Raw genomic sequence first — 18,375 nt, forward strand, 5'->3', positions numbered from 1 at the left:
TGAAATCTACTCTTAATGTTTTTCAAATGCACACTTATTTCACTGCTCCCACTATTTCTGGCCTGCATGCCTGTAGCATACTTCTCACTGTTGTTTTTGCTTCTTATCTAGCTGTCCTCCTTAACTTTTACCATATTACAGCCAGGAAAACTCTAAAATGCATCTCTGACTTCATCACTCTTCTGCCTAAAACCATCCATGGTTCCCATTGCTCTTAGGAGAACCCAGACTCTGGACACCTGTCACCTGCTTAACCTCCACTCCTTCCTACTGAGACATCTCTTCTCCTGGAGGGCTTTCCCTGAATGTTGAACCACTTGTCTAAACAGGGATAGGGTTGAGTAGGACTAAGCAGCGCCCACATCCTGCTCCTGATGGTTCCTCCTCTGCCCATTCTTTTGTTTTCCTTGGGGAAATTTCCTGGGGAGGGAGCCTGATGTGGGGTTAACAGTGTGGGCTCGGGAACCAGGAAGCCCTGAGTCCTGCCCTAGCTCATGCATGTTACCTGTATCAGAGCCACAACCCAGACACATGAAGCTCTAGGAAGCTCCCCTTTTGAGAAGTGCAGGCTCCCAGGATCTCTGTCCTAAATAAAGTGGCCACTGCTCACTCTGTGCTGCAAGGAAAATCAATTTCGTTGCCATGTCCGCCATGGATGGGCTAGAAGACTACAACCACTTCAGAGCTGTAGCGGTCGCCAGGAGTAACCATGTGGCCCAGGAGGGTAGACCTAGATTCTTCCTTGCATCTTGCAGCAAACTACCTTTGCAGTATGGTGCGTAGACAGTACGGGATAGTAGTTAAGAGTGAGTGTTCTAAAGCCAGACTACAGGTGTTCAGATACTGCCTTTGCCCTTAGTAGCTATGGGACCTTCAGCAAGTTACTTAACCTCTGTTTCCTCATCTATAAAATGGAGAAAATACTAGGGCTTTTTAGGGGTTTAAACCTAATAAGCTCGGCACATTCGTGAGTTTCTCCCTCAGCAAAGAACAAAGCTAACACCAGTGTTTTCGTGGCCCTGCGGGGTTTGGCCCAGCAGGAGACAATGCCCAGGGTTCACGCTCCGGACGCAAGCCCGGAGACACCAGACTGATGTCAAAAGTGAGGAATTCTGCATGACGCCGGGCAAACTGCGCCTGCAAAGAAACTCACAATACACAGTCTAAAACTCAAGGAGCCAGCACTAGCCCCGGCCCCTCCCTCCAGGTTCACTTTCCAGAATGCGCAAGCGCAAAGGATAGCAAACCGCCCCGGATCTCTAGGGGCGGGGCCCGAGGAAAGCTCTGAGTATGGCTCTTTCGCGTCCAATCGCAGATGTCGTCCCTCCCGTTCCCGTAGGCGGGAATATCCGGTCAGTGTAGAGAGCGTAGGCCCCACTGATCTTGGGACCTTGTGGCCGCCGTAGTGCGTCTGAGGCGGCTGGCTGGCTACGGTCTGGACGCACTGCGGTCCGCGGTTCCTGAGGCGGAGTTCGGACCAGGCTCCTCGGGATGTCAGTGGCCTTCGTTCCGGACTGGCTGAGGGGCAAAGCGGAAGTCAATCAAGAGACTATCCAGCGGGTGAGCGTCAACGCGGGCGAGGGGAGTCGGGATCCCGAGGGGCTGCGGAGTGTGGGAGCTTCTTGGAATGAGCGGCATCCCAGCTGACTTGCAGTCTGCGAAGGGTGTTGACCTGCTGGGGTATGGAGTAAGATGGGAACAAAGTGAACAAAGTCGCCGGCACAGGACAGCCCGGCACGGGCGGGAAGGAGGTTGCAGTCTTCCCTGCCGTCCTGACATCGCACTGCACTGATCCTTTCTCTGATCTTTCAGCTTCTGGAGGAGAATGACCAGCTGATCCGCTGTATTGTGGAGTATCAAAACAAGGGCCGGGCGAACGAGTGCGTCCAGTAAGTGCCTCCCCTCCCGTCCCTGACCCTTGAGTGGAGGGGAGGTCAGATGTGGTAATGGAGCAGCTGTCTTGAACTAGAAGTCTTGGGTGTTTGATCGCAGATGAGACGTATTTTACATTTGAGGAAAGACAGGCTCAAAGAGATTATCTACCCAAGACCATGCAGCCAGTACATTGTGGAGCCTGGAGTCAGATGTGGCTCCGTCTTCAGAACTTGAATTATTCTCGATGCAAAACCTCCTTCACATGAAGCCATGCCAGCTGATGACAAGGATGGGGAGGGGAGAACACGGAAAATAGGCTCAGGAAATGAGAGTCAAGACCCGTTTGTCATCATGGGTCCCTGCCTCATCCTTTTTCTGTTAAGTGTGGTGATCTGATCATTTGAGTGCTAAGCTCCTTCCCATTTCTAACTTGCAGTCAGTCTGTGAGTGACACACACAAAGACCAACAAAGGAGCTCCAAGTTAAGCCCGGGGTAAATTCTGCATGGTAATTTTACGTGCTTTCTAGTCAGACACCAAAAGAAGAGAAAATAGAGTCTGAGTCACTTTTCCAAATCTAGAAAGTATGCCCCATTTTTTATAGAAAAATATATTATTTCACGGTTACTGAAGAAATGTTTAAGAAAGCCATTCTTTCTCTACTCCCTAAAAAAAAAAAAAAAAAGTCACCTACAAAATTTTAAAGAGTTTTTTATTTAATTAATTAATTTATTTATTTTTCTTAAAAGATGACCGGTAAGGGGATCTCAACCCTTGACTTGGTATTGTCAGCACCACGCTCACCCAGTGAGCTAACCGGCCATCCCTATATGGGATCCGAAACCGTGGCCTTGGTGTTATCAGCACCGCACTCTCCCGAATGAGCCACGGGCCGGCCCCTTAAAGAGTTTTTTAAAATCACCTACAATTCCTCACTTGAATACCTCAATGGAATAGTAGAGATTTCCATTTTGGGCTAAGTCTTTACATTTGACTCTGGCATTTGGTGATTTGCTTTTTTAAAATTTATATTAGACACTTTCTCGTTTTTCTATATGGAAAATGGTTGCAAAATATTTTGTTTGGTACAGTGATTCTCAACCAAAGGGTAAAAAAGTTATCAGAATCTCCTAGTGGGTTTTTTTCCACATTGCACAGGCCAAGCTTCCTGAGCCCTGGTCCGATTTATCTTCCTGGATGGGGAACTCTACCTCCTGATTGAGAATCACTGCCGTAGTAAGCACACATTTATCATGGAAGTGTCTTGTCCCTTCCTGAAGTTCGTTCAAAAAATACTTTACTACTGAGTACCAAGCGCCATTTCAGGTACTGGATCAGCAGCAAAACAGCAGCTCTGCTCTAATGGAGCTGATATTCTAGACTCTAGGATTTGGAGAGAGGAAATATATAAGTAAGCACATAACAATAAGTGCTTCGATTACAAATAAAGCAGGATAAGTGGGGGGAGGGGTGCTACTTTATACAGACAATCTCTGATAAGGTGATATTTGAGTAGAGACCTGAGGTGAGGGAGCCAGGTATGCAGATAAGAAAGGCAGAGAGAGCATCAGGTGGAAAAACCCCCTGGCAGGAGTGTGCTGGATATCTTCAAGTCACAGCAAAGAGGCCACTATGGCCAGAACTCAGTGAGCAAAGGGAAAATCACTGGAGATGAGATCAGAGAGGTAGCTGGAGGCCCAAATCATGTAGGGCCTTGTAGGTCAAAAGAAGGGTTCAGCTTTAGTTTGAATGAGATCGGAGTCTTTGGAGGGTTTTAAACAGGAAGTATAACATAAGGTATGGACTTAATTTGTACAAGGATCACTTTTGTACAAGACTGCTGTGTGGAGAATAAAGTAGAGGTGCAAAGGTAGATCAGGGAGACCAGTTAGGAGACTACTGTAATAGTTCAAGCAAGAAGTGACAGTGGCTTGGCCTAGAGCTGTGGAAGTGATGTGAGAATGAGTAACATTTTCCTTGAATATGTTAAACAAAAAGGTTGATAACACTGAATCATCCAATTGATGGATGAGCCATTCCACTAGAGTGGGTAAACTCTTTTCCAATTTTTTGTTCATGGTCAATGAAAACAAGCCTCTAATTTTTACCCGTTTTTCACCATAGGTACCAGCATGTGTTACATAGAAATCTCATTTATTTGGCTACCATCGCAGATGCCAGCCCAACCAGTACTTCAAAACCAATGAAATAATCTTCCAGTTGGCTGTTGTGAGGAGTAATTGAATGTAATCCATTTCCTATGAAATGGAGACAGGATCTTTACCAACTCAACTGCTGAAAACATGAATGAAACCTCTGTGGCTCTTTTAAAAACATGAGAATGTGAAGAAAGCCACTAACTTAACTGTATTCTCAGTGTAAATATTTATTTAATAATTAAGCAGATCCCTCAAAAAGTTGACCCCAGGTGTTCTCTTTCCTGAAATGGGAGCAAGTTTGGATAAGAATAATGTCATGGGCATCTTCAAGCCTACTTTTTAGTTTCAACCTGAAGAGGAAACCAAGTAGGTGTTGGGCAAACAGCAGGAATTGGTGAGACTCACAGCTGACACCTTGCCAAATGGACATGTAACTGTGTGCTCCCTCCTACCAAGTTTGTGGTCCCCCAACTGCTCTTTTCAGGATGCTTTGAAACAAAGCTTGCTTTTCTGCAAAAGACTGATATGAGGGTTAGAAGTTTTCATGTAATAACTGTTCCATTTGGTTTTCCAGAAAAACTGTTAAGGACTTAACTATAAGGTATGTAACAACTATACCATTATTATTGCCAATAAAATTAATAGTGATTCTTAATTATCTAATATTATCTGTTAATAGATGATGTTCACTTTTCTTCAGTTATCACAGAATGTCTTTTTGTTCATTGGTCTGAATTGGGATCCAAACGATGCACACATTGCACCGTGTTGATGTTCCATTAAGTAGCTTTAAAAATACTTAATAGTAGAGCCTGATGCTGATATTGCAAAGGTCCAGGGTTCAATTCCCCTTGTACTGGCCAGCTACCAAAAAAAAAAAAAGGATTAAAAATACTTAATAGTTCCCCCTCTTTACTTTGCCATTTGTTGAAAAAAACTAGGTCCTCTGCTCTAGAACTTCTCATGTTCTGATCCATCCACTTGTGTCCTAGTAGTGTCTTTAAATATGTCCCATTGTGCTATGGGTCACATTTGTCCCCCAGAAGTTCATGTAATAGAAACTCGATCCCCATTGCAACAGTGTTATGAGGGTGGGAAATCTGATTATGGCATTTGAGAGGTGAGTGGATCATAAGGACTGTGTCCTCATGAATGAATTAATCCATTCATGAAGGAATGAGTTATCTTGGGCATGGTTGTGATGGTTTTATTAGGAGAGCAAGTAAGGAGATTAGCTCTCTTGCTCAGCCCATTCTCGCCATGTGACACCTTGCATCGCTGTGGAGAGTCACAATCAAGAAGGCCCTCACCAGATGCATCCCCTGGACTATGGACTTCCCAGCCTCCATAAAGAAATTATAAAGAAAAAGTAAGAAATAAATACTTTTTCTTTATAATTACTTATTTCAGGTATTCTGTTATAAACAACAGAAAACATACACACTCACCCACATTTCCTATAAACTGATAGATCTAGAGGCTCTTTCAGACTAAAGTTCTATTATTTTTGGCTAGAATATGTCATCGGAGGTGGTAAGTACTTGTGTTTGCATCACATCAGGAAGTGACCAGATTTGATTTATTTCCAAGTTCCCAACAGCCTTTTACTTAAATTATGATCTACCCAGTTTTGATCTTTTGATTCATTAGGGATTGCATAGTGGTGATTTTCTAATTTTATCAACACTTCTGCTTTTATTAGTTGTATTCTATAAAAACTTTCCCTCTTTGAGACTTATCTGTAAAATGAAGCAAAGAGATTCTTGGAAGTGAACCCAAAATTAGAATCCCAGGTTCCTGCTCCTTTTGTTGGAGTCAAGGGTTGCAACTCAGGGTGGCTGTAATATGTAAATAGTGAAGAGATAACTCATTTTGAATCCCAGTTCTATCCCTTTAACCTCTGAGAGCTGTTTCCTCACCTCTAAAATGGGAATAATGAAAATAGTATCTGCCTCCTGAGGTTGTAAGATTGAGATAATGTGGTTGAGAGCTGAGCACTTGGTGAACACTCAATGTGTGTTAGCTCTGGCCCTTACTCTAGGCTTTTTCAAATCTTGCGGAGAGTCTGTTCCTTTGCTCCATCACCCAATCTGACATCCTTAACAGTTTTTAGCCCATTTGTAGTCTTCCTTCTCCATGTTCATGGGGTTGGTGCCCATACTGTATACCAGCTGGCACAAGTAGGCTGCTCATGGGCCTGATCTGGTCAGTAGATGTGTTGGGGCTGTGCAGTGTATTTAGTTTTGAATTAGTTGCTAACGTTTAAAAATAAGTAGGTTTCCAATTAAAGCCTGGATTTCTAACTGCCGGAGACCAGCTCCGGTCAAGTTGTGGGTACCCAAAAAAGGAGAGGGAGGGTCGGCGAAAATAACAAACACAGACAGAGACCTCAATGCATCAATATGCACGTTCTCTCTCTGCGGGCTGTCAGTGTGTTGCAGCTGGAGCACAGTAGAGCATGAAACAATGCCTTTTATTTAGATTTTTCTCTGCAGGGGGGTTTTGGGGGTACTATTTTTATTGTATCAGCAAGCTTAAATCAATGGTCCATAAAGCAGGGAGGAAACCTTTTTAGAGGTCAGCACGTCTTAGGTGATCAACTCGTGCTTCTATTTCCTGGAATCAGGTTTATCAGATTCAAACCATCCCTTCATTGTCTTGAAGTTATCTTGTGACCTTTCTCTGTAAGCAAACTGTGGTTAATATCCACCCTGTTAATATCCATCCTCCCTGGTGGGAGCCAAATGTAAAAAGAACAGCGGATATTTGAGCAGCATTATCATGCACATTTTAAGGTTATGCATTTGCTGTGGCCCTGTAATCTTGATCTAAATGTTAAAGTGTCCTTGTGCACAGCACCATCCCTCACAAAACCAGTTACACTCTCTTATTTTTCTAAGATCTAATTTTGCAGGTTTAATAATTTTACAGCATATATTTTTATCCCAACACCTGATTCTTAATGATTTATTTAAAACTGGACACCACCAAGTAAAGGGGGTTCTACAGTTTCGTTCCCATATACTTAATTTGTCCCAATCATATAATTTCTCATTAATGCCAACCATTCTCTTGCCATTAATATAACCTCCAGTAAATGATGTTTGCCAACTTACATTAGGCTGCAGCTCATATTTAGTCATGAGCGGTGCTTTTGGAACATATGTTGGTGTGATCAATTTATCACAAGGGGATAATTTTTTTTTTTTAAAGATGACCGGTAAGGGGATCTTAACCCTTGACTTGGTGTTGTCAGCACCACGCTCAGCCAGTGAGCAAACCGGCCATCCCTATATAGGATCCGAACCCGGGGCCTTGGTGTTATTAGCACCGCACTCTCCCGAGTGAGCCACAGGCCGGCCCGACAAAGGGATAATTTTGAATTGTCCAATTTACTCGGATCCTTCCGTGGGAATGTTTAGTTCAATGACTGCATAATTATTTGTGTTATTTTTATAATCTTTTAGGAATTTAGAGAACTGCCACACTAACCAAAATATCGAAAGAGAAGGCAAAAGCCACAAAGCCGAGGCAGGCAGCCCTTCTGGTTGCAGCAAGTGCTCGTAGCTGTGGCCTCGCCAGCAGCTCTCCCTCCAGCAGCCCTGCCAGCTCGGAGAGGGCAGCCCAAGCTGACTCCTTTAGGACTCTGCCATGGCGTAGACCACGCCATCTAACAATGTTAGGCTTGCAGATCCACATGGTAACCATCAGCTGGAGTAGGATGGCAGCTGTCCCTCTGTACTAGGCAGCTTGACAAGTTTAAATAGGGCCTGGCACCCATAGACACTTGGGTTTGGCCATCAGTCTAGCTCCAGCTAGAATCTGAGCATGAGCTAATGTTTCAATTTGAGCCTCCCCTAAGGATTTGGAGAAAGCAGCCTGAGACAAGGCAGGTAGTTTATTTGGGAGATGATCTCAGGAAGCAGGAGTAGAGGAGGGAGAGTGAGACAGGGAGGGAGAAAAAAAATCACTAAAAGGGTGTGTTACTGAGGTCACTGCTGTAGGCAGTAGGGGCTTAATTCTGTGGAAACCTCGAGAAGCATGCAGAATGTCCCAAAAATGTCCACCTGAGAGACACTGGTTGCCTTAAATGGGCCCCTTGATATTGAAGAAGACGGAAGAAAGTGGAAAGCTGCAGGCTACCACCAGCACAACATGAGTCCGACCTTGTAGGAACTATGCTACTGGCTGCAGCCCATATCGAGGTGAAAGCATCAGAGAACATCAGAGTCTCCTCTGCCTGGGAGTATGAGCCTCTGAGCAAGCCACTGTGACCTACAGCAGTTAAGTGCAGCTTCCTGTGTGGGATGGGAGTAGCCTTGAAGACAAAGCCCAGCTCTCCTCTGGAGGGAGGGGGTTTGTGACCCCGTGTTCCCTTTGTATTTTGCAAGGATGTTTTAGTCTGCAGGCAGAGGACTGAATCAGAGCAAATCAGAAGCCTCAGAACAGCTGAGGGTGCTTTAGTCACAGCCTACCCTCCAGAGGGTAGACACCTTAGAGAAGCTGGCACAGGCCAGCTAGCTGTCTGCACTCCAGCCCATCTCTTCCTGTTTGCTTCAGAGAGAGCCCAAAGCACAAGCACCTGCCATCCCTCTTGAAGGATGCAGGAATCAACATAGTTGTGCAAGATGATTTAAAGACAAAAACCCAAAAAAACAAAGAACAAATAGTGACCCTGACTAGACTATATTAACCACTACTCTCGACTCGGAGGACCTCCTGCTTCAAGTGTTGTGCCTCCACTCAGCCCATCTGAGCCCTTCTCCAACCCGTTGGCTCAAGCTGATATCCCAACAGCCCACACTGAGTCTGAGCCTACCTCTTAGGATTTGCAACAGCGGTGACTTCTGTCATTATTACATTCCTGGCATGAGGATATGGCAGGTAAAACAGACAGTAGATCATTCGAGGTCGGATTGTATTCTACGGAATATTAAGCTATTTTTCCACTTCCTCATAAGGCCTCTTGATATCCCAGTTTGAACTTTGCAGACTCCTACTAACAATATAACTATCAAAGAAATGATGTTCAGTGCTATCTTATGTGACTTTGAACCTTTGCAGTAAACCTCCATTACTGGAGGTGATCTGAGTGTATTTCTTAAGATGGTGATATGGGTTGAATGTGCCCCTCAAAGTTTCATGTATTAGAAACTTAAGCCCCATTGTGACAGTGTTAAGAGGGTAGGAAATCCTGTTATTGTGATTGAAAGGTGGGGCCTTAAAGGTGTGATTTGATTGTGAGGACTCTGCCTTCATGAATGGATTGATCCATTCATGGAGTAATGGTTGTGGTTCTGATGGTTTTATAAGGAGAGCAACTGAGAAGCTTAGCTCTCTTTTGCTCACATCATTCACTATGTGACGCTCTGCATTGCTGTGAGGAGTCACCACCAAAGAAAAAGTCCCTTACCATATATGTTACCTGGACTTTGGACTTCCCAGCTTCTGAAACTGACAAATAAATTTCATTTCTTTACACATTTCTCAATTTCAGGTATTTTGTTATAAGCAGCAGAGATGTACTAATACAGATGGGTACATAGTATCATTTTATTATTACTCTACCTCATATATATAATGTTTCCCATCTATTCCATTTTTAAAAAAGCAGTTTTAAGAAGTTAATTAATCTGCTACCTATGTTCCCCATGAAAGTCCCATAGATTCCTCTGGAATCTAGATGTTCTCTTGAATCACTACAACCTTCTCCTTCCTTCCTAAAACCAAGGGGAAGTTGTTTTCATTTCTGTTTGTGTTTAATTAAATAATTCAAAAATATTTATTGATTAACTAGTATGTGCTGATGATACTGCAGTGAGGAAGCCAGACAATGTCCCTTCTCTCATGGAACCTTTATTCTTATTTGTGGAGACAGAATAAAGTGTAAGTAAGGACAGCTTCATGATAATAAATGCTCTGCAGAGAATTACAACAAGGTAGTATGTTGAGGAGTGTTTGAGTGACTACTTTAGATTATGGAGTAAGGGATGACCTGAGGATGTAACATTGCAGCTGAGATGAACAACAAGGAACCTGATGCATGACCATAAAGGGAACTAGCAGTGCAGCAGAGGCAACATCTAAACAAAGGCCTTTCATTCCAACTGTTTCTCTCTCTCTTATTTTTTTCATTGCCAACTGTTTTTTTTCCCTCTCTGGAGTCCATTTATAGAGCACTATTCACCTATGTGTTCATTGATAAAATTACAACATGAGTCCTCGTTTGTCCAGGCCTGGTGCTTGGCTCTATAGTGAGAAAAACAGGAGGAGGGGCACTGGGCCCTGCCTTCAGAGAGCTCCTAAGTCTGGCAAGATAAAAAAGACCCACACCCCAGCATGAACCAGGGCATTATGTGGGGCCAGAGATGCCTAAGAAAGTGCCCATACATTGAGGCTGCAGGGATTCCATGTGGAAATTATCAGGTGCTTCTTATTTGTCATAGACAAAGTCTATGCTTTTCAATTCCTGAGCACTCCCTTGTCTGCAAACAAAAAATTGATTTGCCAGTTACAGCTGAAGCTGTCAGCATCCTACTCTCATTCCTTGAACTTTACTCCAACTTCACGGAACTTTCTTCCTTTAACTGTATTCCAACTGACTCTCAACAGTCTGATTCTGTATCTCTGTTTCTGAAGACTTTTCCCTAAAACTGGAAGTCTGCTATGCCCAGGCCAGAAGAACGTGGGGGTAACTATCCCTAGGAGCAGCTCTCAACCAAACAGTCTCAGGAGATGGTGTATGAAAATCCCAGCTCCCTCACCCCTCAGACTGGATAATTCTCAGCTGTTTCTTCTGTGCTGGTTCCCAGAGTTCCCCAGCAGGATTAAGCTCCAATCACCCACTGGCTCAACATCACATACTTTATCAATTACCTTCCTTGTTTTACATCCCCATGCCCTGAATGTAGTTTTCCAGCGTCACTTCCTGTCTTAGTCTGTGTCGGCTGCTATAACAAAATTCCATAAACTGTGTGGCTTACAAACAACCTTAATTCTCACAGTTCTGGAGGCTGAGAAGTCCAAGATCAAGGCCCCAGCAAATTTGGTTTCTGGTGAGAGCCCACTTTCTGGTTCACAGACAGCCATCTTTTCCACTGTAACCTCACGTGACAGAAGGGGTAAAGGGTCTCTTTCAGGCCTCCTTTATAAGGGCATTAATCTCTTTCATATTGGGCCTTCCCTTCCTCATGTGCCTAATCACCTCCCAAAAGCCCCACTTCCTAATACCATCACCTTGAGGGTTAGAATTTCAACATGAATTTTGGGGGGACACAAACATTCAGACCATAGCACTTCTCAAATAACTTGCACTGAAATCATTGTCTCAGGGTTTGCTTCTGGGGGAGACCAAATCAAGACACAAGTTATCTAATACCTTACCGTTGGTGGGTAGACCCAGATGGACTGGCTCAGCCAATATGGCTTCCATCAGCACCAGGGCACTTGAAAAACTTTTACGCAAACCCAATCTACTTGCAAAGGCTAGTGTCCAGAAAAAGTATCAGAGCCAAGGACTCAAAGCAGAATTTAGAGGATTACCGAAGTGAGCAGGACTGAAGCCATGTAGGGATCTAAAACTTCATGGGCTGTAGGCACATTTTATAAGGACACAGTTTTTTCTTTGGCATGCATTTCTCTGAGTTCCCTCTTTTCCCACGGTTATTTGATATTTTGAACCTTGGTTATGGGAAAAGATGACATCATTTTCATGAATGTAAAATTGTTTTCCAGCCAGCCTGAAGCTGCAGACTTGCCAAGAGGCATGTACTATCCAGACCCTGAGATAACAGCAAAGATGGGAGCAGAAACCAGACAGAGTCTCGGTAAGAACTTGCACCTGGCTCCTTGCACAGAGTCCCCATGGCTCATGTCTTCCCCCACTCCTGCTTTTCGTTTCCCATGTTTCATTCCCTCAGCCCCCTCTTTTAAAACCCCTTAGTAAATCTGAGTCTTCAAGATGGCTTTAGTCGGGCCATTCTCCTTCAGGTTTAGCAGAGAGATGTGTTAGCCTAATATCTCTCCTCAGGTCACTGGTATTCCTGAGTAAAAGCTGACTTCCATTTTCACCAACATTTAACTTTTTCTATGTCTGGGGCAGGCAGACGGACCTGTGCCCGATAACAGGATAAAATCACTAAACAAGTAGAATCAACATAAAATGAGTAAGGATCCTATCTGACAAGAGGTATTTGTCATGGTGAGTTTTTCATATGCATTTGATGGGACCTGAGCTCCCTCCAAAAGAGGTTGTAGCAGCAGACATTTATGAAAGTACAGCCATGCTTTAAAACAAGTTATTGGCAAAAAAGTCACTAACCTAAAAGGCCAAAAGATGGGTGCAATATTCACAATTGAGGTGACTTCTTAGTTTACAGTCATTGCCTCAGTGGCCATCTCTGTGCTGCCATGCCTCTATGCCTTTCTCCACCCTAAGCTACTCAATCATAGTATCTAGCCATTGCCCAGACCACCAAGACTGAAGCCAAGGATGGGCATATCAAGCCAATCAGAATCTTTCCACAGGATTTTTCTCAGGGGTTCTGGCAGGAAAAACGCTTTCCCCTCAGATTGCTAGGTTTTAAAGATGTGTGCCTGAAGCTGCTGTGGCCGTATCCCCTTCTCTCCATGGAGAAAGTCCATCTGATCTTGACTAACACCGTGAGGATGTTATTCTATCAAAATACACATTTTTCCGTATCCCATGAAATAGTCTGCCTCTTATTTTCCACAAAAAAGAAATCTAAGATTTCAAAAAATATGTTCTTAAATTTTATGTGTGTATAAATATATATATATATATATGAGGGTACTTCAAAAAGCTCATGGAAGTATTCCTATTTTCTGGCAGCTGGCCAGTACAGGGATCTGAACTCTTGACCTTGGTTCTGTCAGCACCATGCTCTAACCAAATGAGCTACCAGCGAGCCCTGAATTCCTATTTTTTAAATCTATTTTTCCATGAACATTTTGAAGTACCTTCATGTATATGTAGATATGTATATATTTTTAAGCCAAATTCTGATACTATTTCTGTGTTGCGGGTCCCCAAGATGACCTCCAGGTTTGATGGTTCACTAGTAGGACTCACAGAACTCAGTATACAGTCACAGCTATTATTTATTACAAGAGGATACAAAAGATGTAGAATGGCCAGTGAGCACAGGAACAGAAACGATCCCAGTGACACTGGCGCCAAAGCAGGAATGAACACGCTCAGCCTAAAAGGCTTTTAAAGTGAGACAAACGGTCTAACAATAGGATGCGGTCATAATTACTCCCGCGAAAAAGAAAACAAACCCCGAGTCCAGCTCGGCTTACTAAACCTCAACAATTCAATACGCACAACTCGTTTCCGGCTCTCAACAAGGAAGTCTCGCGATATCGGCAAATGCGAGGACACAGCCCCAGAGGACGAGGTGGCGCAGGGAGCCGGCGCGTCCAAGGCTCCTAGATTGGGCGACTGACTCCAATGGGCGGGGCAAATGGGTATGGGAAAGCCAGCTGGAGGCTCCTCCAGAGCTCCGGCCACGCCCGCGTGCACGTGCTCCCTACACCGCCTCCTTCGGTTAACCCACTATTAGAGACTGTGCTCTCGCGGTATTTGTCCAGACTCTCGCGGGGCTTAGCGTGGCACAGGGGGCCGGACCGGGAGAAGAGGTGGCGTTGCGTTAGTGGCGTTGGCCTCAACCTGCGGTTTCAGTGCTTTCTCGTCTGCTCACAGGGAGACGCTCAGGCTGGAGGCCAGCAAGGTGAAGAGCTCTCCTGCATATGCGTGCGCTGCATGGGGACCGGAAGGCCCAGGGCGGGGGGGGCGGCCCGTCTTGGCCTCCTGCGCTGTCGCGACAGGCCGGCGCGAGGCGACCGTGGCGCGGACTTCGCCCAGCCCCGCCCTAGCCCCCCACCCTGACCGCTTTCGTTTCCCTCTCTCCCAGCTCTTGCCGCCGCCTCGGTCGCGATGGGGGCGCAGGACCGGCCGCAGTGCCACTTCGATATCGAGATCAACCGGGAGCCGGGTGAGCCGGAGATTGGGGAGCGCTGCTGGGGCCTGGGCTTGCCTGAGCGAAGGCGAGGCGTCTGCCCTCATCACCCCTCCCCCAAACATTTTTGGGAACGGGTAGGCGCAGTCAACTTGCCCTTTTCTCCTGAGAGAAAATCAGTGGGGAGGAGAGTGTCCCGGATACACCACCCCGTCCTGCTCGGAGTCTGGGTCTCTTCCAAACCCCTTGCCCCCTGCACCTCCGACTGAGTCCTCATACCCAGCCTGGCGCCAAGAAAAGGGGGCGCAGTTCAAAGGACTTTTTTTCTCCCAGTATCTCTAGAGGGCAAACACTCCCGATTTCGGTTTTTAGTATCTTGCTCGGTACCAAGAAGTTTGGACTCAGGTATTACGTAGTCTAATTACTATATATCGTTAATACGTTAAGTCCGCCTCTGTGTTCCCCTAAGGATCTTTAGCCAGAATTTTTTGATTCCTGGAAGATGGATTGGCAAATGTCTTGTGTGGAGAACCAGAGCATTTTGTACCAGCAGAATTACAGCATGCATACGCTTTAGCACTAATGTTTTGTGTTTAGGGAATCCAGCCACTCATTAGTATATATTTTTGAAAATAAAATATTTTTTTTATATCTATGACGAGGTTTAATGGGAGGCATATATGCTGTCTTTGTGCAGCATCTTGTTCTGCTGATTCTTAGGAGAGCCTGCTAACATTCTAGTCTCTGGAGATGTAGCAGTGAATAAAACAAAGGGCTCTCCTTTTATAGTTTATATTCTATAGGGGGAAGACAGACAATAAACTAGGGAAAAAAAATACAGTGGCTTGTAGTAGGGATACTGTTTTAGTATATTGGTTAGACAAGGCCATTTTGAGAAGATGACATTTAAGCAGATATCTAAAGGAGTTGAGAAGAGCATTTCTGGTAGAGGGAGACAGTTAACACAGGCGCTGAGGAGGAGTGTTGTATTTGCATGTTTGAGGAACAGCCCGGAGCCCAGTGTGGCTGGAGTAGAGGAGGGAAAAGAGTAGTATGAAATGGCCTATTGCCTTCTCTTTCTTTTTTTAATGTTTTGAGCCTTTATGGATCTTTATCCTTATTTTATAGTGAGTCCACGCAACATATAACAACATTTTTGTTTGTTTTTTTAAGAATGAAAAATAGACCCCCGAAAACAGAAGTAGAACAAAGGTTCTGTATTCATGTTAAGTACTCCTTTCCCTAGTACATGTTAAAATCCTAGATTTGCAAATAACCTGTGTTGTGAGAAATCTCCAGAATACGTTTAGTAATGGTTGAATGAACTTCAGTCCTCAACATCCAAGGTAATTCATCCTGATAGAAGTGACTAGCACACTTAGAATGTTTAATGTTTACTCATATATTAAACAAGGAATGCTTACGTTATTCTAGGTTGAACCAGTTAATAATTGTCAATTTCATGTGGTTCAATCTCATATATAATACTTCTCTAGCACTTGTTAGTGTATTATCTAAGTAGTAGATACTTGATTTTTACACAACTTTTAAGATCACTTTAGTTGTATGAAGTGTTCTGCTTTATAGGATTTAACCATTAGTACATATGTTACTGAGTACTTAATTTAAGTAGTACTCTCAACTTCTTGTGTAGTTAACAATTTACTTGATGTAAATACAAAGTAATATCTTTGATTTACTTTGATGAGCAAAGGTTATTTAAAAGTGGCCACACTGTCTGCACTAGTGAGATCAAGTACTGACAAAAAATTTTTTTGTGGCTGGCTGGTATAGGGATCTGAACCCTTCGAGCTTGGTGTTATAACACCACCCTCTAACCAGCTAAGCTAACCGGCCAGCCCTACTGATAAAAATTAAGTTGAATACAGCACAGTATGTATTCTGTTCTATTACTGTCAATAGAAATGTGTATTTATAGCAAACAAGTTTAATTCCATTATGGTTAGAGAACCTACTTTGTATGATTTCAGTTCTTTTAAATTTGTTAAGGTCCAATATGCTCTATTTTGATATATTTCCCCAGTGCACTTGAAAAGAATGCATATTCTGTTTTTGTGCAGAGTGCTCTATAAATGTCAGTTACATCCAGTTCCAGTTATTTTGTATTGCTGATTTTCTGCTTATTGTATTGATTACTAAGAGAGGAATATTGAAGTGTTGAACTATAATTATGGATTTGTCTGTTTCTCGTTTCAGTTTTATTATGTTTTTCTTCATTTATTTTGAGGCTCTTTTGTTAGGTGGGTGCATACACACGAAGATTGTTGTCTTCTTAGTGAATTGACCTTTTTATCGTTATGTAATGGCCCTTTCTGTTCCTGGTAATTTCCTTGCTCTGAAGTTTACTTTGTCTTATATGAATATAGCTATTCCAGCTTTCTTTTTATTAGTGTTTGCATGATATCATTTTCAATCCTTTTACTTATAACTTATCTATATCTTATATATATATTTTTTCCTTTTTGTCTTTTTTACTGACCGGTAACGGGATCGCAACCCTCGGTGTCGCACCCGTACTGGGGACCGGCAACGGGATCACAACCCTCGGTGTTGCGCCCGCACCGCGCTCAGCCAGTGAGGGGGAACCGGTCTCCACATGGGATCCGAACTCTCGGCAGGAGCGCCGCCGTGCTCCCTAGCGGCGCACTCTACAGTGGACCACCGGGCCAGCCCTATATCTTATCTTTAAATTGGGTAGATAGCAGATAGATGGGTCTTGTATTTTATCTATTCTGATGATCTCTGTCTTTTAGTTGGTATGGTTAACTATTTACATTTAATATAATTATCATTATGTTTGGACTTGTCTGTTTTTATTTCCTCTTTTTTATTTTGTTTCCCTTTCCTTATTTTGGTTAACTCAATTCCTAAGTATTTTATTTTTTTGGTAGCTATTGTAAATGGGCAGGCTTTCTTGACTTCTTGTTCACTATCGGAGAAAAGAAATGCTACTGATTTTTGTGTGTTGATTTTGTATCCTGCTACTGCACTGAAATCATTTATCAACTGCAAGAGTTTTTTTGTAGAGGCTTTGGGCTGTTTGATATATAGGATCATGTCATCTGCAAACAGGGATAGCTTGACTTCTTCTTTTCCACTTCTTTATTTCCTTCTCTTCTCTGATTGCTCTGGCTAGTACTTCCAATACTATGTTGAATAAAAGTGGTGAGAGTGGGCATCCTTGTCTAGTTCCTGTTCTTAAAGGAAAAGCTTTCAGCTTTTCCCCATTCAGGATGATGTTGGCAGTGGGTTTGTCATATAAGGCTTTAATTATGTCAAGATACTTTCCATCTGTACCTAACTTATAGAGGGTCTTTGTCATGAATGAGTGCTGAATTTTATCAAATGCTTTTTCAGCATCTATAGAGATGATCATATGGTCCTTGTGTTTGGCTTTATTAATATGGTGTATCACATTTATTGATTTGCGTATGTTGAACCAACCTTGCATCCCTGGGATGAATCCCACATCAAATCTCAACAAATTCAAAAAAATTGGAATTATCCCACATATTTTCTCAGACATCAAATCTCAACAAATTCAAAAAAATTGGAATTATCCCACATATTTTCTCAGACATCAAATCTCAACAAATTCAAAAAAATTGGAATTATCCCACATATTTTCTCAGACATCAAATCTCAACAAATTCAAAAAAATTGGAATTATCCCACATATTTTCTCAGACATCAAATCTCAACAAATTCAAAAAAATTGGAATTATCCCACATATTTTCTCAGACATCAAATCTCAACAAATTCAAAAAAATTGGAATTATCCCACATATTTTCTCAGACATCAAATCTCAACAAATTCAAAAAAATTGGAATTATCCCACATATTTTCTCAGACATCAAATCTCAACAAATTCAAAAAAATTGGAATTATCCCACATATTTTCTCAGACATCAAATCTCAACAAATTCAAAAAAATTGGAATTATCCCACATATTTTCTCAGACGAATATTCTGAGGATGTTGGATGGAATGTTCTGTAGATATCTGCCAAGTCCAATTGGTCTAGAGTATTATTAAAATTTTGTGTTTCTCTGCTGATTCTTTGCCTAGATGTTCTGTCCAGTATTGACAGTGGGGTATTCAGGTCCCCTGCTATTATGGTATTAGTGTCTATTTCCTTCTTTAGGTCTAATAGAGTTTGTTTTATAAATCTGGCTGCTCCAACATTGGGTGCATACATATTTATGATTGTTATGTCTTCTTGATGCATCAGTCCTCTTATCATTATGTAGTGACCCTCATTATCTCTTTTTATGGTTTTTAGTTTAAAGTCTATTTTGTCAGATATGAGAATAGCTACTCCAGCTCGTTTTTCTTTTCT

At 42.9% G+C, this 18,375-nt stretch overlaps 2 protein-coding genes across 4 annotated transcripts in view; both read left to right on the forward strand.

Moving 5' to 3' along the window:
• The first annotated feature begins 1,361 nt into the window (after positions 1–1,361).
• SS18L2 (synovial sarcoma translocation gene on chromosome 18-like 2) lies at positions 1,362–4,696 on the forward strand. The gene is made up of 3 exons (XM_008569833.1): positions 1,362–1,560; positions 1,813–1,889; positions 3,999–4,696. The coding sequence occupies exons 1-3, from the start codon at positions 1,492–1,494 to the stop codon at positions 4,084–4,086; spliced, it is 234 nt and encodes a 77-aa protein (XP_008568055.1). The 5' UTR covers positions 1,362–1,491; the 3' UTR covers positions 4,087–4,696.
• Positions 4,697–13,731: 9,035 nt separating this feature from the next.
• The window catches only part of NKTR (natural killer cell triggering receptor), a 48,459-nt gene continuing 43,815 nt past the window's right edge, over positions 13,732–18,375 (forward strand). For all 3 annotated transcript variants that reach the window (XM_008569834.1, XM_008569835.1, XM_008569837.1), the window contains exons 1-2: positions 13,732–13,785; positions 13,969–14,049. In XM_008569834.1, the coding sequence (XP_008568056.1) occupies positions 13,992–14,049 (58 nt within the window). In that variant the 5' untranslated portion in view covers positions 13,732–13,785; positions 13,969–13,991. The remainder of the gene's footprint in view (positions 13,786–13,968; positions 14,050–18,375) is intronic.

This window comes from Galeopterus variegatus, unplaced genomic scaffold (genome assembly GCF_000696425.1).
Source record: "Galeopterus variegatus unplaced genomic scaffold, G_variegatus-3.0.2 Scaffold536, whole genome shotgun sequence".
NCBI lineage: Eukaryota > Metazoa > Chordata > Mammalia > Dermoptera > Cynocephalidae > Galeopterus > Galeopterus variegatus.

Bases quoted from the DNA above. Each gene is read 5' to 3' on its own strand.
- SS18L2 (XM_008569833.1), top strand. From the start codon at position 1,492: ATGTCAGTGGCCTTCGTTCCGGACTGGCTGAGGGGCAAAGCGGAAGTC. The intron at 1,561-1,812 runs GTGAGCGTCAAC...CTGATCTTTCAG, and splicing joins ATCAAGAGACTATCCAGCGG to CTTCTGGAGGAGAATGACCA. The intron at 1,890-3,998 runs GTAAGTGCCTCC...TTTTCACCATAG, and splicing joins CGGGCGAACGAGTGCGTCCA to GTACCAGCATGTGTTACATA.